The sequence below is a fragment of the Lacerta agilis genome, chromosome 1 (genome assembly GCF_009819535.1).
Source record: "Lacerta agilis isolate rLacAgi1 chromosome 1, rLacAgi1.pri, whole genome shotgun sequence".
Lineage (NCBI taxonomy): Eukaryota > Metazoa > Chordata > Lepidosauria > Squamata > Lacertidae > Lacerta > Lacerta agilis.
The window spans coordinates 27898210-27925560 of record NC_046312.1 but is presented as its reverse complement, the minus strand read 5'-3'; the positions used below and the strand labels follow the sequence as shown (position 1 = coordinate 27925560).

The 27351-nt window shown below is 46.0% G+C and overlaps 1 protein-coding gene across 2 annotated transcripts; it reads right to left on the bottom strand.

Moving 5' to 3' along the window:
* Positions 1–1826: 1826 nt before the first annotated feature.
* ISM2 (isthmin 2) lies at positions 1827–26915 on the bottom strand. Of its 2 annotated transcripts, none has more exons than XM_033142022.1 (6): positions 26674–26915; positions 10514–10777; positions 6194–6536; positions 5253–5393; positions 4060–4137; positions 1827–3352 (listed from the first exon to the last, which is right to left on the bottom strand). In XM_033142022.1, exons 1-6 carry the CDS (start codon positions 26809–26811, stop codon positions 2835–2837), a joined length of 1482 nt encoding a protein of 493 aa, XP_032997913.1. In that variant the 5' UTR covers positions 26812–26915; the 3' UTR covers positions 1827–2834. The 2 variants fall into 2 exon arrangements, with proteins under 2 accessions (XP_032997913.1, XP_032997921.1); XM_033142030.1 differs by lacking the exon at positions 26674–26915 and adding an exon at positions 26541–26641.
* Between the last annotated feature and the right edge of the window lie 436 nt (positions 26916–27351).

Below are 27351 nucleotides of genomic sequence, written 5' to 3'. Positions count from 1 at the left end.
GCCGCTGGCAGACTATTTCTGCCTGGGAATGTGGTCCCCAACAAAGAAGGTAGCCTAATCCTGGGATAGAGAATGACAGCATCTGATGGTAGCAACTTACAAGGTAGAGCCATAAACAAGTCAAGCCACTGAACGCAGCAAAATGCACCAGCTTAAGATTCTGTTTGGAGACAGAAGCAGAAGATAGAAGCAGGCAATAGGACAAAACTCCCTAGCACCTTCATTATTTCCAGGATCGCAGGTACATTTTTCACTCAGGAAGTCCACATAAGACAGCAGACCTACTGATTCCTAATGTAGTTACTAGATGCCATAGCAGAACCATCACAGTCCAACAGCCTGTGTCAGTCCTGAACAATAAACATGAGCTTTAAGGGAGAAAGAGAGGCTTTGTTGTTTTTTTATAGGAGATACTCAGTTTGCTGCAGTGACAGCAAAATAGTGAAAAGAAAGAAGGGTCTTGTTGCAATGCCCAAGCTGACCTACTTCTCCTCTCCCCCCAACAGTCTTTTGAGTGGTCCAAACATCTTGAGATCATGGCTTGTCCATCATGGAGTCTGCCAGACATGTTGCGCCGCCAGAAACACACAACAAAATTTGCTGGAATGCCTATAAGGCCAATCATCACTTAAAGGGGACTAAAGGCCGTAAGATGAAGTTCTATAAACTTAAGACATCACTAATAAAATTGGTAGAAGAAAGGACAGCACACAAGCCTCCAATTTCTGGCTGTGGATGTCCTGTGAAAGACGATGGTTCTGGACTCTGGATCATCTTCCAAAAAAAGGCCCCCATCCTTAGAGTCAGCGGCCAAGTCTACTTTCACATGATACATTTTAAGCACTAGGCTACCACTATAAATAATCACAGCTCCTCCCAAATAATTCTGGGAGCTCTATGATGGGAACAGGCTTCTCCTACAACTCTCAGCATCCTGAATGAATCACAGCTCCCAGAATTCTTTGAGGGAAGCCACGCCCTAAAATTCTAAGTTTATTTTATTTTTATTTTTTAAGAAACACCTTTCCAGCTGATGCCTGGCAAAATTTCACAATATGGAAGAGAGAACAAGGGTTTCAGTCTGATGGCTCTTTGCCCTTCCTCAAAACTAGGAAAAGTAGACTAAATTGTGCAAGACAAATATGCAGGTTTGCACAACTGCTTTGCACAGAATTGTGGGCTTGCTTTATTTAAAGCTCTAGAGCACCAACAGCTCTAGGACTAATCCCTTCACTCACAACCCAGCTGACACCCACTGTATCAAGAGGCAAACCCATCCCTGCAATGCCAATGATAAAGGAACTAGACCAAAAGTTAAAATCCCAAAGCAAAACAGAAACATGAAATTTGGGAAGTTGGATCTTTCCTTCACAATTTGAGAAACCAAACAGCAATGTGGGAAATTCATGACTGGGTTGTTCCAACCAATCCTCCACCAAACATCAGATCCAAAACTCAGAATGAAGTTCTACACCAGGGGTGACTAGATGTGGCTGAACTACAGCTTCCATCATCCCTGACTACTGGCCGTGCTGCCTGGAGCTCCAAATGTTGCAGGTGGTGTCCAACATCTGGAAAGAATCATGTTGGCTACCTCTGGTATATGTAATTGAAAAGGTTTGGCTGGAGAACATGGGCTTTGTTCTTTCCCATGCTATTGACTGAGGTTGCTCAGAACTGCAGCTTTTCCCAGGACCCCTGGGACAGGATTTGACTATTGAGTCTTGTCAGCAGAAGCCTTGAACAAGGACTCCACCCTACCCCCAACTTTCCTCCCCCTGCCCCTCCAATTGGTTCAGGTTCACCCCCCCTGAAAACTCTGGGAACTGTGCTCAGGATTGTCCTATCTTACAAGCCGAAATGCTTGTGTTGACAGAATGATCAGAAGGGCAAGATGTTCAATTCCTCCCCTGGAGTCTTATAAATGTGTTGGGCTTTGTTTTCTGCCCTGCCTCTGGCCTGAAGAGAAGAGTAATTTTTTAAAAAAATTGCTTGCTTCCCTATCTGACTTGCTGGGTAGAAATGAGATCCAGATTGTTCTATCAACCCAGCAAGCAGGTTGTCTTCATCTGCCACTCATCCACTTTAGGGGATATGTTTTCACAATACATCCCAGAACTTACATTCCAAAGCATGCACGCACAACCCAAAATCCCCTCCATCCCAGTTTCTCCCAAACTGTGTGGAACGTCATCCTTTCTCTTGCCCCAGGACTACATCAAGACAACAGATGCTTGAAGCCAGATCTGTCACTCTCAATATGTCCAACCAAGTTTCCCTTTTAGCTAAAAACAGAATTTAGGTGTATTGAGCCATCCACCTTGAGACTGCTTACAGACTCTATGCAAAAACCTTCAAGCACCCAATTAGAGTTTTAGGCCATAAGATCCCCCAGTCTGCCTTTGTGCGACAGCTTGTGTGCAGTATAAAACGAGTCACAATGGGCCTTTTGAAAGACACCCCCCCCCCTTTTCCTATGGCTCTTCCCATCCCTATAATCCCTCAGGATGGCCATAGCAAGCCTTCTGGTACAGCCCATTTGGGCCAATTGTGGCAACTTTTGGGTAACGAGGAAGTCAGGAAAGAAACTGGAGGCCACTACGTAGGGCAGAAGCCACTGTAGAGTTTGCACTAAGGTTTCCTACAGACTACCTGGTTACCAAGGGAATGCAAAACAAGCAGCGGCTCTGTAGCCATTCTGAAGCGGAGGCCTTTGTTGACATAAAAGCTGAGGGGAGGAGAGAGAAGAAAAGAGGCCCTGTTATACTCCCTAGTATGTCGCGCAGGAGACCAAAAACGTCCTGCTCTCCGCGTCTTTTGGTTTTTTTCCTGTGTTAATACTCCCTAGCCTCCTGTAACTGAGAGAGGTACTCTTCCTCTGGGGGGTTGTCAGCACACCGCTGTCCGTTATTCGGAGGCCGCACGGCGTGGTACCTGCTCCAGTCCCCTTTGCAGAGGATCCAGGGCAGCATATCGACCTTGTAGTGCAACTCGGGGGAGAACTCGGTGCTGATGAGGTTGGGGGCTCCAGCCCCCTTGCCTCGCGTGATCAGCCTGGCGCTCTCGTCGTAGCAGCAGTGCTGCGCAGCCAGCGTGGTGCTGTCCAGGGAGAGCATGGAGCGCAGGCAGAAGCGGGCCGTGGGCTTGTAGATGTCCAGCCGCTCCTTGGGCCCGCTGGCATCTCGCCAGCGGAAGTTCTTGCCCTGCCGCTCGTCCCGCAGGTTGACGGCGCTGTAGACGGCTTCCAGTGGGTAGGAGCAGGGGCAGCTGGGCAGGTCCGACAACACCTTGCTCAGGTATTTGTTGAGGAAGTCGCTCTTGCAATTGAGCCACTTCTCACAGCTGTCCACATCTGAGGAAAGGGTACAGGGGGAAGAGAGAAACGTCCATCAGACAAAACAATTTGCCGTTGACAGCTTATCTTGGATGGTACTAAATCAGGAGCAGGGAATCACAGGCCCAGCGGCTGAATGTGACCCTCTAGGCCAGAGTTTCCCAAATGTGGGCCTCCAGCTACTGATGGAATACAGCTCCCATCATCCCTAGCTAGCAGGAGCACTGGTCAGGGATGATGGGAACTGTAGTCCAAAAAAACACCTGGAGATCCAAGTTGGGGAACCCTGTTGTTCTAGGCTTCCTTGTTCCCTTGGGACTCTTCCCAAGTCACATCCCTCACTGGCTCCCACTAGGTGCCCTCAACTTGAGCAATTTTGCCTCATGGGAATGTGTCCCTGAATTGGGGCAATGCCTCTTGCTTGGATGGGTGCAGGATGGAGCAATGTGGGGGTGTGCATAAACCTCTGGGATGCAGCCCAGTCATATACATTGCCCTGGGAAGGGAAAGGTGCCCCCTCTGCCCAGGCAAGAGCAAGAGAACACTTCAAAAGTTCCGGCCGTGTGTGACAGAGAGAGAGAGAGAGAAAGTGAGTGAGAGAATACAGGTGTGTGCATAAGAAAGAGAGACAGGGCGTGAGACAACCTTAAGATTATGATCAGCTCACTCGCTCAGTTGCTTGTGCAATTTCTTAGCGTAGCCGTGCTCATTTGGAATTTACTGACCTGAGTTTAGCATCTCTGTGGCATTCTCAGCTTCAAATGGTGTCTCTTCTGTGGCAAGAGACAACTCCCCATCTGCCCCTTGAGGGAAGCACAGAAGCAAAAGGGTCAGGGGGGAACCACATGCCACTTAAAAGGTGTTACAGGAGCTGGGCTTCAGTCTCCAACCCTGTATATATTTCCTGTCCACAACTCCCAGGCCAAAATGTGACACAGACACAGACATAGACACACAGGCCCAAAGTTTGCTTTTGACCCACAACACACTGAGTGGCCTTTCAGTTGATGGCATTTATATATCAAATGTGTCAGAGAAAAGAAAGGAGTTGCTGAGTTGATTATTAGAATGTGGGGGGAGGTTTTCTGAAAGCAAGAATGGATAACCTGTGGCTGCTTCAGTTATTGCTGAACAACAACTCCCATCATGCCTGACTGCGCATGCTGGCTGGGGCTGATGGGAACTGAAGTCCAACAATATTTGGAGAACCACCATTACTCTGAAACCAATTCCTCATGGAGAGGGACACCCCTTTTCACAAAGTTCTTCAGGAGCATTTGCATTTTGTGCAAGCAATGTAAAATAAGAGACGGGATTGCACATAACCAGTGATTTTGGCGACAGTACTCACCAGTACAGAGTCCCCTCACCTCTTTCATTGCAGCCGATGGCAGCCATTTTATGTGTTGGCAACCACAGCATTTTTATCAACACATGAGAGCAATGTATACAACAATTGTCCTGTTTGAGAAACAACGCCTTCCATTTGTGCAGTGAAATGTGCTTTCCCCTCTCCTCTCCCCGCACTCCCCCAATCTGCTCCAGAGGGCTGGAGGGACCCCAAGAGCAGGTTTAAGGCACAGGCCGCAGAGCAGAGAAGGAGAGGGGAAAGACGCTCCTTTGCACAAGTGGAAATCATTGCACAAATGGAACATACAACCACGAGGAGGAGAAGAATGGTGTTCTCAGCACCTGAGACGTCAGAATGGAGATGACCTTTTGCCAGAGAGCCAGACCACAAGCATCCCTATTGGAAACTCACCCCAGTCCTCTTGGGATGTTTGAAAAGGGATCCTCTAAAAATTGAGGGGTCACTCTCTTTACAGCTGAGAAAGCTGCAGTTAACTGCAGGAGCTTAGAAGAAGGAACAAGAGGCAGACGAGAAAACAAGGCAGGGGTGGAAGGAGAAAAGGCATACCAGGACAGCGGTGCAGGTCACAGGTCCTCGACTCCGTAGCAGTGCATGCGTAGCCACAAGACCGGGTTCTTTTCTGGTTGCCAGTGCCACAGGTTACAGTGCACGGAGACCAAGGGCTCCACTCCTCTTCATCTTCATAGTCTGTGGAGAGCGTAAGAAAAAGGTCTCTCTCACACACATTTCTCCCCTATCGGCCAGCAGCCTAGATCTCTCACCCAAACCTATATTGTGCAGCTAGAAATCCAGAAGAGGAGACTCGTGTGCGCCAACTCACGTGATTTTTCTGCCAGGCACTCCGCCCCACTTTTAAATGAAAGCTGTGATTCCCAGAATTTTGTACATTGCTCTGGTTTTGGCTATACAGTGCCTAAAATTTCAAGGGTTACCTTACCTAATGGCTCAAGATCTTTTTGGCCTGATTTGCAGTCATATCATAGGTTATATTTTCCATTTCATGTTGCAAAATGCACGCACATTATGCAATATGAAGGGCAAAGCAAAAGTGTTTTTCCAATATACACAACAATTGTCACATCGATGTATCTACAGCGGAAAAAAAGAGGACATGCAAATCTTCCTTTACCCCCCCCCCCGCCCCAGTCTGCGTAACGAGTTAGTATCACATAAAGCAGACCTTGCCCACCAACTTCACAAATGGATTTAAATTAGGAATTCTCAAGCATATGTACAGGAGAGAAAGCACAAATATGGAAGGATGCTTATTGGGATTGCTGGAATAATGCAGGCATTTCAGTTGGATACATCCCAGATTTCCCCAAAACAAATCAACTGGACCACTCATCTTAACTGGAGAGGAACAGAGGAGATAATGAACTGAAAAGACCCTCTTGCTCTCTCCTGAAAATGCTCTGCTGCCCCTTAACAGTCAATGAGTTAACGCAGCTCTGTAGACCTACCAAGGGCAGGAAAGGGAGCCTCACCGTAATTATACTTCTCTTTGAAGATCCAGTTTTTCTGATGGGGCCACCGCTGGTCCCAGTCACCTCCCACTCCACTCAGCACCGTTTCTTCCTCATCATACTCTGAAGTATAGTCTTCCTCCTCCTCTTCGTCGTCGTCGTCTTCTTCCCCCCTGCTCCTTATGTCCAAATTGTCCCCTTCCTCCCCTTCCTCCCTGGGGTCCGTGTACTCCCAGAAAAGTGGCCAGAAGAGGTCTTTGTGGGACAGCCACTCAGAGGAGGTCAGAGACCAGTCATTGCTAGTTTCCTTCAGCAGGTCCATCTCCATCTCAGCCTGAGGATCATCCACGACCTCAATGGTCACCTGCAAGTAATGGCACTGGGTAAGAGGGTTTATGGGGCACCACCACTAAAGCACTGTGGGGTTTTTTAAGAGTAACAGTACATCCTACATTCATGTATTTGCCCATTTGAGCTTTCACCACTTCTCTCTCAGTTTAGTGCTGACCAAGACATTCACTCTTAAAGCTTTCCTTTACCCTGCTTTCTCAATGTCCAATATTCTCCATGGAGGACTTCCGGCGAGGACGCCATCGCGGGCGGTCGTGGGTCGCTTCGGCAGCGAGGCGACCCAGGCCGGCTCGGGGGTTGGAGCCCCGCTACCGCAAAGCGGGGCTCCGTTAAACCGCGGGTCGAGCGTCCCGCGGCTAGGGCTCTCCGGCGAGCCCGCTATAGCTCCGAACCCTTCCCTCGTTCCCCCTGTAAAGGGGGAGTGGGGGTGAAGGGACCACGGAGCTGGGCTGAGGAGATATGCCCCAACCGGACCGGCGAAGCGGTGGCCGCCGCTCGCGATGAGCGATATCGTTCTACCTGGCAGAAGCAAGACAGAAGAAGCCCGTTGGCCGTGAGTACGCTAACATTGGATCTATCTTGACATCTGGCGCTACGGGAGAAATGACGGAAAGGAAGCCCGTTCTGATTCCCTTTGTGTGAAAGAGAAAGTAACTGTATCGATGGCGGCTGCTGTTGCAGCGGTGGATACAAATGTTTCGAATTTTACAAGTGAGATCGGTTAGACCCCTTTTGGGGGATCTAAGTTGGTGGAAATATTTCTTCTTAAAAGTGGATGGAATGTAATCTTTTCGCCCTGACTCCAGGGAAAATGGCTGCGGAGATTTGTGTCTGAGATGGAAAAGTACTGTGACTAAGATGGCAAATACTGAAATTTGATACCCTCTGCCCATTTCTACCATGTTGGGCTTTGTTTTCAAGCTGGTTTCAGACTCTGGACTGACTCACGAACAAAGGATTATTTTTTTGAAATTAGAATTGCTGAACCAGAAATTAACTTTGCTGAATCAGGATGACAATTTATATCTCACAGGAAAGACTATTCAGAACATTGTTAAAATGGAAGAGACCCTTGGCAGGGAGCTCAAGGGAATTATCGAAGTACAAAGTACAATGTTTTTGCAACTCTGAGAAGATGAAAAGTCCTGTTGGAGTGAGAGTCCCAGGATCAGAAGACAATTTATATCCAATTTCTGGGGTGAGAGCCCAGGAATGATGGGGAAAAGATTTATTTATCTACAATCAAAAGATGAACGGAATTTTGAAGCGGAGATGCTGGAAAGTGATGATTTGTGTACCCTGATGCTCCCTGCAAGGACTGTTGTAGACTACGTCTGGATCTGTGGACTTACAAGAAAAGAGGACATCCTGAAAAATGGTTTTGGTGTAAGATGGAGGAATATCTGGGGGGAGGCCCCGAGATGGCGTAAGAAAATGGTTAGAAAGGGGATAGGGTGAAATACATTAAGGATAAAATTAGGATGGTTTATTACGGTACCCTGAAGCCGGTGTGTTAAGATTTTAAGTTTTTGAACTAGAGAAGAGATATTTGAATTTTCTTTTTATTAGCAGCAGTCTAAGTGAAAGAAGATGTATGATATGATTTGATATAAGAAGCAATATGTTGTGTTACGAAGTTGTATTATTAATTATTACGAAGTAATATTTGGAATAGATTTGATGTAAAATAAGAAGTGATAGATTATTTTGGAGTAAAAATAAGATTTTAAGATGTATGTTTAGTTCAGATATTTGAATGATTTAATTTTAGAGATGAGAAGTTACTAAAGTAAATTAGAATTGGAACCAAAGGGGAGAAAACGGGGGAAGTCACCGAGTAGTGATTCGAACAAGAAAAGTTTTTTTTTGTGTAAACAAGAATAAGAATTATTGGTGTGTTTTGTTTTGTTGTGGTTTGATTGTGGGGTTTGTGTTTGGGTTTGTGTTGGGTATGTGTTATATTGTTCTTTGTTTTGTAAAAACCAATAAATTCTTTATTAAAATAATAATAATAATAATAATTCTCCATGGAGCCCCATTATCAATCCAGTTAGGTCATGTCCCAAACCCTGCTTGCAAAACTGCTTTTCTACTTAAGTGCATATAATAAGCCACTAAGAATACTAAAGAAAGCTGTTTTCAAAAGTCACACACTGCATGACACAAGTGTCTGTGACCATTTAATAGGGCAGGGCAAGGTGGAAGTAGTTCTACCACTATAAGCAAGACTATATGCATGCTTACTCAGAAGTAAGTCACATTTAAGCTCTGTAGAGCCACATCGAAATTAAGTGTGTTTAGGATTGCAGTGCAAAATGAAGTTACCATTTTACAATAGGATCTCAGCAACTTTGCAAAGTACTGAACAAGACAAAGAAGCATATTGTGCTCGTGGAGATTATGTAGGAAATTTGCAGTCATACCTAATAGTGCTACTTGGTGTGTGAAGGGGTTAAGGACCACAGAGTCCTAAATTACTAGAGTAGGCTCTATGATGTCACATCCCCTCTTCTCCAAGGAGGGAGGAAGTAAGGCCTGTTTCTTGTTCCTTTTTCTCTCTGCCACGCTGCACGGGTATGCCTCAACTTTACTCTGTCTCATATATGTATCTGAGGCTGCTCTTGCTGTATATTTCTCAACTAAGAATATTTACATGCATTTTATCGTTTTTACTAAGGAAAATGCAAGTCTTGAGACCTAGTAACTGTAAGTAAAGCATTTTTAAACTTACCTTGAAGTCTGTTTTATTGAAAAAGGGGGGGGGGGGTTGTCAGTTGCCTTAAGAAGCTGGAATGTCCAAAGGAGTGTCTCCACCCGCATCACTCAGCCCGGACATTGAGGTCCTCCTCCGAGGGTCTTCTGCTGGTTCCCTCACTGCGAGAAGCGAAGTTACAGGGAACCAGGCAGAGGGCCTTCTCAGTAGTGCCACCCTCCCTGTGGAATGCCCTCCCTTCAGATATCAATAAGATAAAGAATTACGCAACTTTTAGAAGACATCTGAAGGCAGTCCTGTAATCAGGAGGTTTTAAACACTTGATGTTTTATTGTGTTTTTAGATATGCTGTAAGCTGCCCAGAGTGGCTGGGTAAACCCAGCCAGATGGGCAGGTGTAAATAAAATAATAAAAAATATTATTATTATTATTATTATTATTATTATTATTATTATTATTATTAATTAATTAATTAAAAAGATTAAAAAACCTATTCCTATCCTTCACTTAAATCTGCCTTACAATGAGATTTAAACTCTGCTATTGGGGCTCTCTATGCGCAAGCCCTGCATTTCAAAAACAAGTACAAGCCATTTTTCTTTGTGTTAAACCTATAGTGTTTGTTGCTCTGCCAAACCACACCGACTGGTGTGAATGAAATTTAGTGTGACATGGCAGTATATCGATCAAATGGTGACAGTTCCACAATGCAACAGGTAGTGCAGTGCAAAAGAAGCGTTAGAAACTGGGACAGAAGTTCCAGTTACAGGTAGGTAGCCGTGTTGGTCTGCCATAGTCAAAACAAAATAAATAAAAAATAAAAAAATCCTTCCAGTAGTACCTTAGAGACCAACTAAGTTTGTTCTTGGTATGAGCTTTCGTATGAAGAAGTGTGCATGCACACGAAAGCTCATATCAAGAACAAACTTAGTTGGTCTCTAAGGTGCTACTGGAAGGATTTTTTATTTTTATTTAATTTTTTTATTTTGTTGGGACAGAAGTGCTAGCATTATAGCTAGGAAAACTAATGCACTAATCCGCATGTCTGAAGGCACCTCTTTGGATTTTAGTCTTTTTTGCATCAAACCCCTGAGACATGGGCATGCAGAGAGGCATTCTTGGCAGCTGTTCTACAACTATAGAATCTCCCTCTCTCCCTCTTCTGTCCGTGTCAAGACCAACTACCCCAAAGCACGGGTCAGTTCTAAGTGAACTACAGATGGTGCCACTTTTTGTTTGTTTGTCTAATCAATACAGCCCTAAGCCCATTGGCCTACCTGTATATTTGGATTCTGGGCACTCAGGTCCACGTTGGCTAAGCCTGGCAGGTTCTTCAAGTCCAGCACAAAGGGCGTGCTCTCCTCCTGGGTTGCGCCACCTGGCTGGAGCGATGCCAACTGGTTCCTTGCAGCATGTTGCAGTGGCCAACGGCGTTTCTGCCTGTGTGGCATGGCCCGCCCATTTCGCCTCAGGTTCCGGACCTTGTTAGACTGCGGCATTTCGTCTTCTTTGATTGAAGCCGTGTCGGATGAAGTAGAGATCTGGCAATGAGAGGCAGCAACAGAAACATCATCAGAACTACTCTCCGTTGCCTCATGAAAATTGAGATCTGGCTGCTTTCTTTTTCTGGTCTGAGATATCAAACACACCATATTCTGTCAGGAATGCTTTGATGGTGTTTCCTGCCTGGCAGGGGGTTGGACTGGATGGCCCTTGTGGTCTCTTCCAACTCTATGATTCTATGATTCTATGTACATTCCTATACCTTGGGCTTACTATGAACAACTACAGATACGGTAATTATGCTGTTGCATCTCACCTGGTTTTTGATCAGTCCTTCATGGCTCAGGCTACATTATCCCTGTGCTTTTTTTCTTCTAACTTTCAAGGACCACCCCACTGAAGCTCAGTTTACTTGCTACACACAAGTGAATGAGTTTGATCTGAGGCCCTGTCCCTCCCATGCTGGCCCAGCTATTTTTCAACCTGTTCTTCCCAACTTTCCCTGTTACAGCAGGAGTGTAGAATCTCCTCCAGTCTTTCAGATGCTGCTGGACTTCAGCCCATAGCTGTCAAGTTTCGGATTTGAAAATAAGGGATCAGCAGTCTCACCTATCCCGGGGACAGTCACATGCCAGTGGTGGGCGGAGCCAGAAGCAAAAGTGGGCGGGGCAGCAATGTAAACTCCAAGCGGCCTCGGGCTCAGAGCGGAGCAAAGAGGAGGGCAGCCAACAAAGAGGAGGGCAGCCATGTGCTCCGCGCGATGGAGCCCCATCGTCTTCTTGTCTGATCCCATCAAAACAGGACAGGAAGCAGCAGCTGCTCAAAGGCAGCCAGGCTCCGCCCGCCAGCTAACCCTATTGGCCGCCTGAGGGGCTCGGCGGCAATGGATAGGGGCTGATGCAGGGGGAGGAATACACCCCCCTGTAAGCTTTGAGGGCTGAGGCTTTTCTCTCTAAGTAGGTGAGGTCTTCCCACCCAGTCCATGGCCAGCAGGGGAGGAGCTGCTTCCATTAAAAACGGGAAATAAAAAATAAGGGAGAGCAGCGGGAAACTGCTTAAAATAAGGGAGAATCCCAGGGAAAACAGGATACTTGACAGCACTGCTTCAGCCCCAACCAGCATGGGCAGTGATCAGGGATGGTGGGAGTTGTAATCCAACCATATCTGGAGGGCTACATGTTCTCCATTTCTAGGCTGCAGGCACGGAAACCTTGGTTGCTCACTAACATGCTTCTGGTACTACTTTCTTCTTCTTCTACAGAACCATCAAAATGCGGCCCCCATGGCAGCTTTTCACTGGTGCCATGCCGCACTTTGCATCTTTACCTTCCTGGATGGCAGAAGCATCACATGGAATCCAGAACCAGGAGGGGAGAGATTCTTAAACCTATTTGCATACATGTGCAAATAATAATAATAAGAGTTTGGATTTGACATCCCGCTTTATCACTACCCTAAGGAGTCTCAAAGCGGCTAACATTCTCCTTTCCCTTCCTCCCCCACAACAAACACTCTGTGAGGTGAGTGGGGCTGAGAGACTTCAGAGAAGCGTAACTAGCCCAAGGTCACCCAGCAGCTGCATGTGGAGGAGCGGGGAAGCGAACCCGGTTCACCAGATTACGAGACTACCGCTCTTAACCACTACACCACACTGGCCAATTATTGGTTCTGGCATTGCATTCATGCCTTTCAACTAATAAACCTCTTTCAACATACGGAAACACTTGCATTGGAGTTAACCTAGAATTTTTTATTATTTTTTAATCCACGATGGGATCTCTCAGCTTTGAAAAACAAGGCCAATAAGAAGCTGAAGGGGCCTGAGGATCATGGTGGTAAGAGTATGTAGGGGGCAGGATTAACACTTCCTACCCTGTGCCATTTTCCTTGGCAAAAGCAGCCTGCAACAAGCTCTATACCTTGTTATAGTTACGTGTAGGCTTTCCCTAAAGAGGAAACAGCAGCAGCGGGGTGGGGAGTTGTATCTGCATCCAGAATATGGTATGGCAAAAAGGGGGCTAACTCCCCCCAACCCCTGCTCCCATACCTGGTGCACATGCTCATTAACACTCAGCATATCTGGACAGAGCTGGCAAAGACTGGAACCCCAGAGAGATGCTGCCAGCCAGTGTAAACAGCACAGAGCTAGAATGACTCCATGATCTGAGCCTAGGGTACTTTCCTGTGTTTGTATGTTTTGTCTAGTTTGCTGACCTCTATCATGTCACCTTCACTCTGATCTATAAAGTCCCGAACACTGCAACCTCCACTATAACGGAACAAGCTGACATGGCTGTAAGTTGCAGAGTGGAAAAGAAACCAAGGCCCTAATATATTCCTCCGCCACACCGTTTGCACAAACCAACTGCCGTTCCTTTTCATGCATTCTGCGTCACCACCTTCCGTAAGAATGAAACTGCCACACTGGTGCAATCCCCCCCCCCCATCCTAACCTCATTTTTGAAAATAATAATAACAAACATACAAATTGGCAGCAGCCTAGCAAAATCCCCAGAAAAGATCTTCCTGTGCTCTAGGAACCGTAAACTCTGCACCAAGGAACTTCCAACTGTTCCCCCCCGTGCATCTTGCAGCCAGGAGCTATTTCCCAACGTGCTGTCCGAGTTCTCTGAGCCTGTTCCCTGTGTGCTTACTTCCTTTCACTGCAGCAGCCCAGAATGTAACTGCAAGATTAGGGGAAGCAGGGATGCTCGCCTCCCCATATGGGATACGGAAGGGCACTATTACCTGCAATTAGGGCTTGATGGCATGGGAAGGACTCTTCCCCCTCCATCCCACTTTCATCCTGATCGCTGGAGCACTTCAAAGGGAACTGGGGCTGGTCCTGACTCACATGAGCGCACACACAAGGCATCATCAATGGATTTACAAGGCCTGCACATCAAAGGACCGAAGCCTGTCTTCCCCTCCCACAGTGAAAGGAAGAGAAAGCAGCAGGGAGATTGTTGGTCTCTTTGCTGTTTTATTTAGGAGTGGGGCTAAGCAGTGACAAAAGGGCTGCAGTAACATCCGCCTCCCCCCTTTCATATACAAGACTGAGGAAAGTGTGATCATTCTAGACTGCTGGGATCGGGCCTTGTCTCTTGGATCTTTCCCCCAGGGCAATAAGAACAGCTGAGAACTGTTGAGAACAGTTGCAAGACTTGCCAATGGGATCTTCCATTTTTGACTAAGTTAACTGGTCCAAGACATTTTGCTGCCTGACGCGACGGACAAGATGGTGCCCCATCCTGCCCAATGTACAGAATCCAACTGGGCTGGGCAAATTGAACCTTACTTCAACATGGGCAATGGGACAACATCCTCCACTCTACCTGAAGGCAGCAGGATACCTTAGGTGGCTCAGGGCAAGCTATGTCACGGCTAAAAATAATAATACTAAAAAGAAGAAAGTCAGCATGAGTCAGCAGCCTGCGATGACTCATGCTATTTCTCACCAAATTGTACCTGTGTATATAAAGTGGTTGAAATGTTAGTATTGGTTGGTTGGTTAAAGCTGGTAGTGTTGGTGTGTGTAATAACTGTTAGTCGTGTTTGCAGACAAAGACTCTTAAGAATAAAAGCAGCACTCTGCAAAGATACTCTGCTCAAAGACTCCTTTGTGCCAGTGCGGGTTCGAGGAACAGGCGAAGGAAAAAAAAAAAGGAGATCAGAACCTTTAAAACAAACACTGATAGGTTATGGGCCCAGTGTTCCTGAGCATAAGCAGAGTGTGGGATTCAGGAGGAACAGGGGTGGGCAAGCGGCTGTTACTATCTACGGCAGAATATGAGAGAGAGAGAGAGATGTTACATCCATGGGCTTTAGTTAAGCTAAAAGACCTGTAAAGCCGCTAAAACAAAGATGTATGTAAATTAGTAATAAGAAGAATGCAGCCTTGAAAGAAGACCTACATGCTGCTAGCTTTCAAAAATTGTCCCTAATGCAACTGAACTATGTTTGTGACACACCAATAGCCTGGAAGAAACAAAACACGCAGAAACAACTCTTAGGAAAGTACACCCTTGCTTGGTCACCTAAAAACAATTCTTACTCGTCATATGGAAGTTATCACATGGCTATCGTCATACCTGGTAAGAGGAACCATCATCTACGAATCGTAGCAGCACTATTTTTTCCGTGAAAGCAAAACATTCCTTCTTGTAATGCTCCCTTATCCATCTCCCATCAGCCTTCTGAAGGAACTTTGGCTCCCTGGAAAGACTCCATCCTGTCGCCTTTGCTGCCCTTTAAGCCTAGAACGGCCCGCTGCCCAAATGCTTCTGTGCCTCTTCTTGCAATCCTTCACCTTTCTTGTGAAATCTTTGGCATAACCTCCTTGCCACAGCTGCAGGTATGGTGTTCCTTTAGCACTCCAGATGTTGCCGGACTCCCAACTCCTACCCATTAGGGATGAAGGGAGTTGTAGTCCCACATCAGAATGGCCCTACTGCATATAAACCAACTGAAATAATGCATATTCCTGTGAACATTTCTACAGCCTTGGAAAAGAGACCAGTCACACCAAAGCCTAGGGCTTGCTGATCAGAAGGTCGGCGGTTCGAATCCCCGCGACGGGGTGAGCTCCCGTTGCTCGGTCCCAGCTCCTGCCAACCTAGCAGTTTGAAAGCATGTCAAAGTGCAAGTAGATAAATAGGTACCACTCCGACGGGAAGGTAAACGGCATTTCCGTGCGCTGCTCTGGTTCGCCAGAAGCGGCTTAGTCATGCTGGCCACATGACCCAGAAGCTGTACGCCAGCTCCCTTGGCCAGTAAAGCGAGATGAGCGCCACAACCCCAGAGTCATCCGCGACTGGACCTAACAGTCAGGGGTCCCTTTACCTTTACCTTTATGTACATAAGCTCAACTTAGGCGTTCAGTCTGTACATGAAATTTTTGTTGTGCAAGGGACAGCTGTCTCTTCCTGGGTTCACCACTACCAAATACATCCCATGGGTTCCATACTCAGGGTTCTAAAATGCAAAGGAGGCTCTGCAGGTACAGGAAGTGACCTGCTGCAGACCTTTGTCCTTCGATATGTGGCGTGCTAGGCGAGAAAAGGGGTCCTCAGGACATGCTGGATTCTCAGGTGTGAAAACAACAGGAAGGAGTCGCATTGTTCCATTCTGTTCATTTTGGTACAAGAGCTTCTGATGCCACTCCCTGTGATGAACAAGAGCGTCACAAAAGAGAACTAACATGATCATGTGGCGGAAAGAATTCATCTCAGAGGAAAGGGTTTTCTGACGATAACATATCAGGTTGGAGGCATGGTCACAAAGGGCTGAAATAGTGGTCATTCTGCAGAGGGATGCCACGTTCACCTCACAATACTTGCCAGCAGATTAGGGTAAATGTGGTGCCTCAAAACTTGATAGACAATCTCTACACGGCTGACTCCTAAAGGAGCCTCTCCACCCCCACCACTCAGCCTAGACACTGAGGTCCAGCTCCAAGGGTCTTCTGACGTTTCCCTCACTGCGAGAAGTGAAGTTACAGGGAACAAGGCAGAGGGCCTTCTCCACAGTGGCACCCGCCCTGTGGAGCACCCTCCCATCAGATGTCAAGGAGATAAAGAACTACACAACTTCCGAAGACACCTGAAGGAAGTTTTTTATGTTTGACGTTTGCTGTTCTTTGATTATGTTGGAAGTTTCCCAGAGTCAGATGGGTGGGGAATAAATAAAATTACTATTACTACTACTACCACTACTACTACTACTACTACTACTATTTGATTTAAGTCAGTGGCAGACACCATGGTGCCTGGCAGACGTTGAACTACAGCTCCCATCAGTCCTGATAAAACCAAAAATTCCTCCAGCCCTAGATAAGAAGCAGGTCCTTGGTGTGTCACCACTAAGTTGGCACCGTGCCCTTTTTGCCTTTAACTGGATTAATACAGTTCTGACCAACCACTGAGAACAGACCTTTCAGTGACTGGCCATCAAAAGGCCTCAATATTACTTTTAATTGTTTTGATCCAGGAGGCAGCTCCATACCCTCCACTGACCTTAGGAGCGGAAATACTGCTCCCACTAGCTCTGTTCACGCTCTCCGCCCTAGACCTTCTGATCTACACCAACCACACAGACTAAAACATGGTTTGATTTCTTAAAATATAGCAGCAGCATGATCCACTAACTACTTTGGAGATGGGGCACATGGCCTTAAAACCGCAGTGGAAAAAATCTACTGGAAGCTTATTGGAAGAGTGGCAGCAAAAGGGAAGGATTAAACGTGGCCCGTGGGGAGCCAGACCTACAGAGGACACTAAGAAATGAGTCCCTTGTGTGCCAGAAATTGAGAAGCACATTGAATAACTTCAAATATTTATTTGAGCTACTTAACCAAATAGAATCGGGGCCCCTAACCTCTATACACCATCAAACTTCAAAGTCCACAACAAGAAACCCCAGGTTTTGAAAGCTGAAGCTGGATTCTTTGATAAATAAAGTGGGATTTCATAGAAAGTAGGATTTTCATAGAGTTGTAGAGTTGGAAGGGACCCCAAGGGTCACCTAGTCCAACCCCCTGCAGTTCAGGAAATTCAGCTAAAGCATCCGTGACATATTTGTTTATCAAAAGCTTTTTCTAACCTATCTTTCCAATAAAAATGCTCAAGGAGGTTCCCAATGTAATAGAATAATACGGAATAATAAGTTTGTTTGAGCAGCACAATGCAATGCCTATTTATTCGAAAGTCAACTCTCTCTTTTCTTCTCTAATTTTAATTAAATTTTCTGTTTTACGTTTTAGAATATTCATTTAAACCACCTTAAAATATCAATGACTTCCCTTCTTCTCTTTCCATGGTTCATTTTGCATAACATAAATCCCTGCATATTTTACATAAACTAAACCACTCAGTATTTCATTATTACATCCATCAAAACTTATTTACACTGTTGAATTTATCTTAAAGCTGACAACGTTGTCTACGTTTTCAAGTGTACACAATTTCCCCCTATATATTCAATAAATATTTTCCAATCTTCTTTAAACGTATGTATTCTCAAATTTCAGAAGGCACTCTTCTGTTCTGCCACCACTTTCCATTCTTGGTAACATGGTTGTAATAGTAGAGTCCTTTAAGTTCCTGGGCTCTATAATTTCTTATAACTTAAATTGGTCAAGCAACATCAATAGTATTATTAAAAAGGTCCACCAGAGGCTGTATTTCCTGCGTCAACTAAGGAAATTTAAATTGTCCCAGGAAGTGTTGATTCAATTCTACAGAGGCATCATTGAAACTGTTCTCTGTAATTCTATAACAGCTTGGTACGGTACAGCCTCCAAGAGAGACAAGAAAAAGCTCCAACGAGCTGTAAGAATTGCAGAAAGGGTAATTGGTGTTAGCTTGCCTTCAATAGAGACAATTTATGCTACCCGAGTAAGGAAGAGAGCAGAGAGAATTGTAGCAGATCCTTTACATCCCGGTCATCATCTGCTTGATTTACTTCCATCTGGACGTCGCTACAGGACTTCATATACAAAATCGGCCAGGCACCAGAATAGTTTTTTCCCTTGTGCCATTAAATTGTTAAATTCGTAGTTGTATAGCTTAAGGGGAGGTAAAATATGGGTAGGGTTTCATTACTTCTTTGTATTGTGAGAGGAACAGTGTCTGTATGTTTACATTGCAATGTAGCCGAAACAAATTCCAAGTATGTTGGAAAATGTACTTGGCCAATAATAAATTATTCCTATTCCTATTCCTATTCGGAAGTCAACTCTCACTGAGTTTGATGGGACTTACTCCCTAGCAAAGAGACTTAGGATTGGTCCGCTGGTGTAAGAATTGCTTCATGAAAAGAAATCCTGAGTATCCAAAGAGACTGGATGTTGAAGTAGACTAGGACTGGAGAGACCAGACCCAGGTTAAAACCATGAGAACCTAAGACGAGTCCTGCTGGGTCAAGCCAAGGGCTCATCTAGTTCAGCATCCTGTTCTCACAGTGGCCAACCAAATGCCGACAGGAAGCCTGCAAGCAGGACGTGAGTGCAACAGCACTCTCCCCTCCTGTGGTTTCCAGCAACCGGCATTCAGAGGCATTCGGCCTCCAACAGTGGATGTAGAGCATAGCCATTGTGGCTATTAGCCATTGATAGCCTTGTCCTCCATGAAACTGGCAGCTGCCTACCATGAATGTTGATGTGATAGCAATGTGTTCCCTTGTTCTCAGTCGGTTAAATGGGTGCAAGCAAGAGCAGCAGCATGACTCACTGCCTCAGCTGGCCACAGTGCCACCTATAGTTGGAATAGCAGTATAAAAGCTAACCCAGGTTCCACAACACTTTCATCTTGGTATCAAGTCCTGGGTGTCACCTAAGTCGAAGGTCACCTTTCCTCTATTTGGTTCTATAGCCAACTGTTCTAGGGCAGTGACAGGTAGGTAGCCGTGTTGGTCTGCCATAGTAAAAATAAAATTAAAAAATATTAAAAAATCCTTCAAGTAGCACCTTAGAGATCAACTAAGTTTGTTCTTGGTATGAGCTTTCGTGTGCATGCACACTTCTTCAGATACACAGGGCAGTTCTAGGGCAGAGTCATTTAGGTATCTGCCAATGTTGTCTCATTGTTGTGATTGGAACATGCATTTATCTATAAGGATAACTGAAGTACCCATTGCTGTAACGTTTCCTGCTTTCTTGATTCTCCATTTCAAGGTCTACCTAGGCATTTTGATGAGTAGGGTGATAAGAGAGTACATCCCACGTACTAATTTTGAGGTTCTGCACTGCCACCCACAGTGATTCAGGGGATGAATCTGCCCTTCTTCCATGTAAAGAGAAGCACCATTCCCAGCACATCCTTCTGTGGCTTTCCTATAGTCCTTTAACTGGAGATAACCAAGTCCCATAGAAGACAGGAGGAATGTTGGAGAATTTAGGACAGATAAAAGGAATTATTCATTTTTATAAATAGATAAAAGGAAAGCTGAAGGTTGTTTGAACAAACTGGTTGCATAGTCAGCAAGACTTTGTGTTACAAGTCCCTTGACGCACCAAGAAGGGCTCACCAACAGACCTTTCCCCACTGGAGCAGTCAGCAGTGCAGACAGAGCAGAAGTTCAAAGGGCTGGTGTCAAGTATTTATAGGCTGCTAATTCATACAAGGGACCCAGACACCAACAGTATCAAAAAAAAATGGAGGAAGGACGTCAGCAAATAAATATCAGCTGACAAACTCGCTAGTTTGGAGTAAAAAGCCAATGTGCTCAGTGCCACCCCAAATGAGAATTCTATTGAGCTGGAAGAAATGTTGAACACTTGGGTGCCTATTTTCATCACTGGTGGACTTGCCCAGTATTAGGTGCATGAGCAAATATCAGCAATTAAAGGTGAGGAAATCATATCTGAACTGTTAACAACTGCTTAATCTGTTTGAAGGTCCCAATTCCTGTTTTTTAAGGAGCTAATAATTTATCTGCTGGTGGCTGTGAGTGTGGAAATAATTAGAAGGTGGCAACTGCACTTAGTGGCGTAGCATGGGTTGCTGGCACCCGGGGCAGGCAAGCCGCTGACACTGCCAGAGCGTCCCCCAGAGCCAAACAGGGCTGCACTACACCACTTGCTTGCCCACCAACTGGTGTGGCCCTTGGCAGGTGAATCCCCGCCAATGCCAGCGGAGATGAGTGCCAGGCCAGGCCATGCTGTGCTTGCCCCTTGCTGACCTCCCTTCCTCTGCACCCGCTGACTGTGGGCCTGAGTCACTCTGCCACCTTCACCAGGGTGGGGATCCCCGTGGAAGCCAGCGCCTGTGTGGGGGCGCCTGGTTGTGCCCCCTCAGAATTTTGTGCCAGGGGCCATGGCCTCCCTGCTCTCATATGCTTTGCCACTGGCTGCACTGTCAACCAACTGGTGGTTTCTGAGGGAATCGAGAACAGCACTGGCTGAGAAGCTTATGTATTCTCTGTGTGCAGTTAGAGGACCTGGAAATGTGAACAACTTTCATAAAACCTGGTATAAATTTTCTTAATACAGTAAATTGAGTAAGTGAGTGAGAAACAGAGCATGCATGCACCACTACAGATGCCTTGAAAGGTCTCTGCTGATTTAATTAGATGAGAAGGAAAGGCAGTAGGGGTCCTTGAGCGTTTAAATGTTTGGTAATCCACAACCCTATTGTAACTTAATACTTTCAGACAAAAATAAATGTTCTTCTTGCATTCTACCACAACAAACTCTGCTTGGGTTAAAGTACTGTAGATATATTCCTGAGAGCCACCCTTTTTGCTGTTGACATGTCATGCTGTTTTTGGATTGCTGATTTTGTCCAACTGTAGTTCCAATTACACTTGTTGTGTTTGATGATTAGTAGAATTTCAATGCTGAAGTGTATATTATATTATTAGAGAGACATATTGCATACCTGTCAACTGCCCCCCCCCCCAAAACAGGACATCCTGTCCTATCCCCCCAGAGTACAGTGGCCATTTTGGGCATGTCACTCTTTCTCGATTTCAGGCTGACATCTTGCCCCGAAAAAAGTGTTTTTTCACGTCTGTGTTTTTTGGCGATGTGCCACAAATAAGGTATTTTCAGGTCAGCAAACTCATGCAGCACCCCCCAATGCACATTTTGGTGTGCCATGCCCCCCAAGTGCATTTTCCATTGTCCACAATCTCACATGAGTTACATGACTCACACAGGATTTCGGACCCGGAAGATGGCGTTCTGGATTTGGACCGCTTCATGTTGAAGGGAACGATATTGTCAGTCTCCTCCCCTCTCCCTGATTCCAGTGTCTCTCTCCCCCACCCTCCCCGGGAGAAATCCCACATCCTTTTCTGCTTCCACTCCCCTAGGACTTGTAGCATCAAAATTTCTGGAATTTTTAAACATTACTATGCTTACTAGGGGCAGAAATTGTTGCTTCCCAAAAACGTGCATTAAAAAGGTTTCACAGACATCATCAAGCAGCCTTTGCCTTCCCTGTGTTGCAACAACTTCAGCTGGGAAAGCCCTTTACGGCTGCAAAGGTTAGAAACTGCAGATCAAGTGCTCTCAATTTCCTGTACATGTGCACCCCAGTAACTGAAGAATGTAAGTTACACCACCTGCGCACAGTTGCTGGACAGGAAACCAGAAGGGGCGCGTCATGCAAACAGGATTGAAATACAGCTGTGGAGCACAAATTATGTGCTCCAAACAGAGTTGAAAAAGCAGGACATATATCTGAGTGTCAAGTTCCTTGCAGAAACCTCCAGGGGATTCCCCCATCTATACATCCAGGGAGAGAAAGTCGCTAAGCTGTCTCATTTGACAGAGCATAGATTTAAGGAGCAGCTGGCTTGGCCAAGCAATGCAGCCACAACTCTGTCAAATGGGGTAGAGGGGGAGGAGAGGGAAGGCAGCGAGAAGCAGATGTGAGCTGAAGACATCTGTGCGGCCTCTTATCTTGGGAAAGACGTTACACAGAGGCCTGCACCTGGTGCCCTCTGGGTTATGACACTCCATGTGCCACTGCCTGTTGCCCTGAGAGCATCCAAAAACCCGCCTGCTCCCTTCCTCCCCACCAGTTGGTCAAGACGGATGCTTGCCTAGGCCAGCAGCCTATAAGGGCAGCAGAGCAGCTGGAGATAATTAGCAAAATATGAGCTGGGCCGAGGGTCCTTTTAGCCACGTTTGCTGTGCTGAATTGAACATGCGTGGAGGAGTGAATGAATGAATGAGCAAAGAAGAGCCGGAAAGGGCACAGTCACAAACAGTGGTCTCTGCACCTTTCACGCTGGAACAGACAAGTGCAGGAGTACATTTCCACCACAGTGATTCCTCTGTTGTTTTCCCTCTCCCCCTTTAAATTAGGTTGCCATCTCTTTTCCTGCTGCGGTCTCTGGGGCTTTGACAGCTGCATGCAAGACAGAAGTTCAACAAGTGCACTTGGTCTCCCACACTTCATGTCCATGACGATTATAAATCAGAAAAATAAAAAAGTCAAAAGCAACCAGGTTTTTTGCCAGAAGCAGGAGGCGGCTAGAAGAAAGCAACATCCAACCAAGAAACATGATTGTCAACAGATGATTTTAAGGTTTGTTGAGAACATCGTGCTGAGCTGCTGTCACAATTGCACTTCTGTGATGTCACAACAGCCCCAGTCAATGGAGGTCTGTAAAACTGCTCCCACATTTATCTTAGGGATTTCCCCTTTGATTCCTAGTTACTGAGGCTTTAGGAGGGTGAGTGGCGAGAAAAATCTGCAAAGTACTTTTTGTTGTTGCTTCAGATCAGCTCTTTGTTTTCATTTGACCTCTCATTCATTTCTTCCACCACACTGCATCCTAAAACAGCCCGCCTAGTGTGTGTGGAAGGGTTAAGAATATATCAGCTCTTCAAACATGTGCCTCCGAGGGAAACTCTTTGATTCCCCTCATAGAAAAGTCAACAGACTTATTTGTCCAGAGAAACTGGATGAAGTATCTCCATCCCAATGAATCCCATCTCCTCTCAGCTGGCTCCCCAGTCTCAGACCTTTCTTGCCCCACCACAAAAGCCCCCCCCCCCATTTTGACTAAGTTAATTTGGCACTTCTCAAAACAGAAGCTTGCTATCGAAGGATAAAGCACCTTCCTTTGCACAATAAGCCCTTTTCAGCCAGATGCTGCTTCCGTGCATGTTTTGTGCCTGCAAACCTGACCTCAAGCCAAGGACAAAGCAGGAGGCCAGGGCACTTAATTGCTGAAGTAATGAAAAGGTAAAAAAGCACATCTAGAGAAACAGCGACTTCCCCCCACCCACCCCGGGTGGGGCACACATTCCACACACAGAGGCAAAGCCAGCCTCCTCCATGCTCAGCTGCCCCCCCTCCAAAACCACACACCCCCTTGCCCCCACCTGGAGCCATCATTTACCCACTGTCTGTGACAGGACAATTATCTGCTGCCAAGACAAGGACAGACGTCAAGAAGGGAGAGAATGACGCCCGTAGGTCAGGAATAAGCAGCAGGAGACAGATGGGCTCCGGAGAAGGGAATCGCCTGCCTTCATCCCTGGCCACAAAATTGAAGAGAAAATAAACCTTACAGGGACAGCCAGGGCAGGGATGACACTGAAAGGAACGCGTCCCAGCAGCGGCTCTGATGGGAAGCCTCGTAAAACATCTACTTTGTCTCATCCCTTTGTCAAAGTTATTCTGTTCGGCGTTACTTTCAGTAGCTATGGGCGATGCAATGCTCAAGAGGCCTTGGACCAATGTTGAACACTCACAACCCCACAACATCAGACACCGTGTAGCATCAGACTCCTAAGTGCCCCAAATGTCACGCTACTCTTCTGTTGGCAAATTGGACTGATAAAGTGTACTGTGAACCGTGGAGAAACACAGTAAATTTAGACCCTGGACTTAATGGAAGGGGCTCCTTTTTAGATGGCTATGAGTTGTTGGTTAGAGCCTGGTGCTGATAACGCCAAGGTTGGAGGTTCGATCCTTGTATGGGACAGCTGCTTATTCCTGGACTGCAGGGACTACATGATCCTCAGGGTGCCACGGTTCTATGATTCTATGCTTACTCTTCAGTTGTGAAGCATACACAATTCACATTTCTCTTCTTTCCACCCCTTGAATGCCATTCCATGCTTTGCAACTGCTTCTACAATTCCTGCTCTGCCAGAGCAAAAAGCCAAACAAAAAAAAACAAAAAACAGTTGACTTGGAAAAATACAAAACTGCCTTACTTCAAGTCGGATCATTGGCCCAGCTAGCTCAATATTATGGACACTGACAGAGTACATTCGCCTGGAAATGTCAAGGACTGAATCTGGGATCCTTACAAGAAAAGCAGATGTTCTACAGCAGAGCTACAGCCCATTCCTCTATTCTATTGGGAATAAGGACAATTCCATTGTATAAAAGAATAATATATACTTTGCAATAAAATAATAAACAGAGCATCCTGTTACCAGAGCAGAGTATAAATTTAACAGATAAAGAAAACTATTCATGAAATACGTTGGCATGCACATATGAGGTAGCTCTCTTTCTCTCTCACAGACTCCTATGACAAATGTAGCTACCAATCCTAACTACATCCAGACACCAACTGCCTATAAACTGATTAAAACAATTCATAAAAGATCTCGGTCAAAAAGAAGAAGAAAAATCCCTGAACCTATGGAATTAATTGCCACAAGATGTTGTGATATGTGGATGGTTGGCATACCAAAAAATTCAATATGCAGAGGTATATGTCAATGGCTATAACCACCACATTCAGAGCCAATATTACACAATTATACCCACATATGTGGGTATAATTGCCCTGGGTATAAATGCGATGTGATCTTTCCAAAGGCAATTTTATCATTCGCTGTCAGAACAGAAAATGCCAAGCTAGACTGATTGCTGGCTTCATCTCCCATGGCAAGGTCCCTATCAAACCCAGCAACCCATCAGCAAAGAGGAGCTCCCAGGTAATCCCACAACCTAGAATGGTTGGTCAGAGAACCACTTATGACACCTTGAACACCTTGGAGGAAAAGTAGGCTACAGATGTAATAAAACAAGGCTCAGATGTTACTGGGACACAACAACCAGTGAGGAGCGAGGATTGTGCGGAACAGCAACCCTTGAAACAAAGTGCTATTGGTGTTAAGTACAACGAAAGATGTACGCCATGAAGTCAACAGACATGTGATTACAAACACACGTGCTAACAGGCAGATACACTTATCAGGGGCCTTTGAATGGCTGCAGCTCCTTTTCTGAGTGCACACTGTTTGCCCTGAGTAATGTGTGAAATGACCCGTGCAACTCAGCTGCAATTGCAAAAGGGGGGGGGGAGTTTCCACCTCCATAATGTTCTATCTCCACGGTTGGAAGCAATATGCATCTGAAAGCCAGTAGTGGGAATCAGAAGTGGGGAGAGAGCACTGTTGCACACAGGTCGTGCTTTGGGGCTAACCCCATAAGTATCTGGCTGACCACAGCAAGACAAGGATGCTGGACAAGATGGACCAGTGTCCTGATTCAGCTGGCTCTGATGTTCCAGAAAAACATTACGAATGCAGCGCTGGATGCAGTTATTGTTTCCTGGGTATAATCCTGCTGATGCCATTCTTGGTGCAGCAAGAGGATGCTTTCAACAGAATGGCAAAAACAGTAATCACCCCAACCTCCATTGCTTCACCTAACTGGTATGAATGACTTCAGAATGTAGCCAAGGCCATCAGCAAGATGGAGATGAAGGCTGCACCCAAAGCCATAAAGTTAGTACTATTTATTTACACAGTTAGAGATAGAGAAACTTATTGTCTAGAGCAAGGGGCCATCTGTGTAAGAGATGGACTTTAACCCAAGTACTACCTGCTGAATTTTGGGAATTCACACTGAAGCTCACATTTATATTTAAGAGACAATGCTTTGCCACATTGCTCTCAAGAAATGCTGTACTTGCTGGTGTGCTTTCACTTTTAAAACTGACCAGATTCCGAAGCAGCCTTTTGGGTTTAAGCAAATGCTTAAAGTTAGAAGTACAGTGGCCCTGTGAGTCTCAAACACCACATAAGACCACAACCTGGTGCTCCATGTTCCAGCTCCATGCTTGCTTGGTTATGTAGGCTACTCATGGTGACTGCTGATTTGAAAACCTTCCACTTTTACTAGAAACGAAGGGTGAGAAAATCTATCACCTTATCCAGCTTTCGGACATGGAGATTGTGGGGGGGGGGAATGTTAATGGAACACTAAACTGTGTAGTGTTGACTATATGCACAATGTACAAAGTTGGTTGAGCAAATGTAATTTGGATCAATAAAGGGAGGGGGAGGCATCACTTCAGATCACAGAAGTCAGCACTGACCTGGGTTTAAAGACCCTGGACCTCGCAGAGTTTTTTGGCTGTCAAGAGAGGAAGGGGAGTCAAGCTGGAGTAACAATGTCATCTAAGTAAGGCCCTCCTACTCTCCAGGCGGCAATGCATCGCTTCCACTCACCTCTACCAACTTATAGTTCCTTTCCTTCGGACTGTGGTTGCGCTGTTTCCTCAAGGGCAGCCCTTTCGCCGCATCGAGGCAAGTCGTCAGAAACACGAAGCTAAGGATAAGCACAATTTTCCCTCCGATCTTAGACATCTCTTCCTCCCAACTCCACCGCACCTCCTGCCAAGCACACACACTCACAAGGCAGGCAGCGCGCACCAATAATCCAACCTCGCCGGTCTCGCAAGAAACCAAAAAACCAAACAACCAACCCAGACCCTGAAGGAAGGGGAACGGAGAAGGAAAAGACAGATGAGGAAAAAAACAAAAACAAAAAAAAACAAGCGAGAGCAATCCTTTTTTCAGTCTTCTGCTTCGAGACTGCGTCTCTGGAAAGGTCCAGAGAAGCAGAGCAGCTCCAGAGTGGGCGAGAGAGAAAAGATTAGGAGAGGGAAGGACTCTCTCCCTCTCTCTCTCACACACACACGCGCGCACGCACGGCGCCCCCCTCCGCGGCTCGCGTTTCCACTGTCCCTCTGATCTCTCTTGCAGTTTGCTGATCACGTTTTAATTTGCTCGCCCTTGCTGGTGGTGGCCGGGCCAATGATGCTGAAGAGTAACTGGGGAGAAAGCGAGGAGGATGAGGATCCGAGATGTGGAATAGAGAAGAGCCGACGGGGAGTGTGTGTGTGG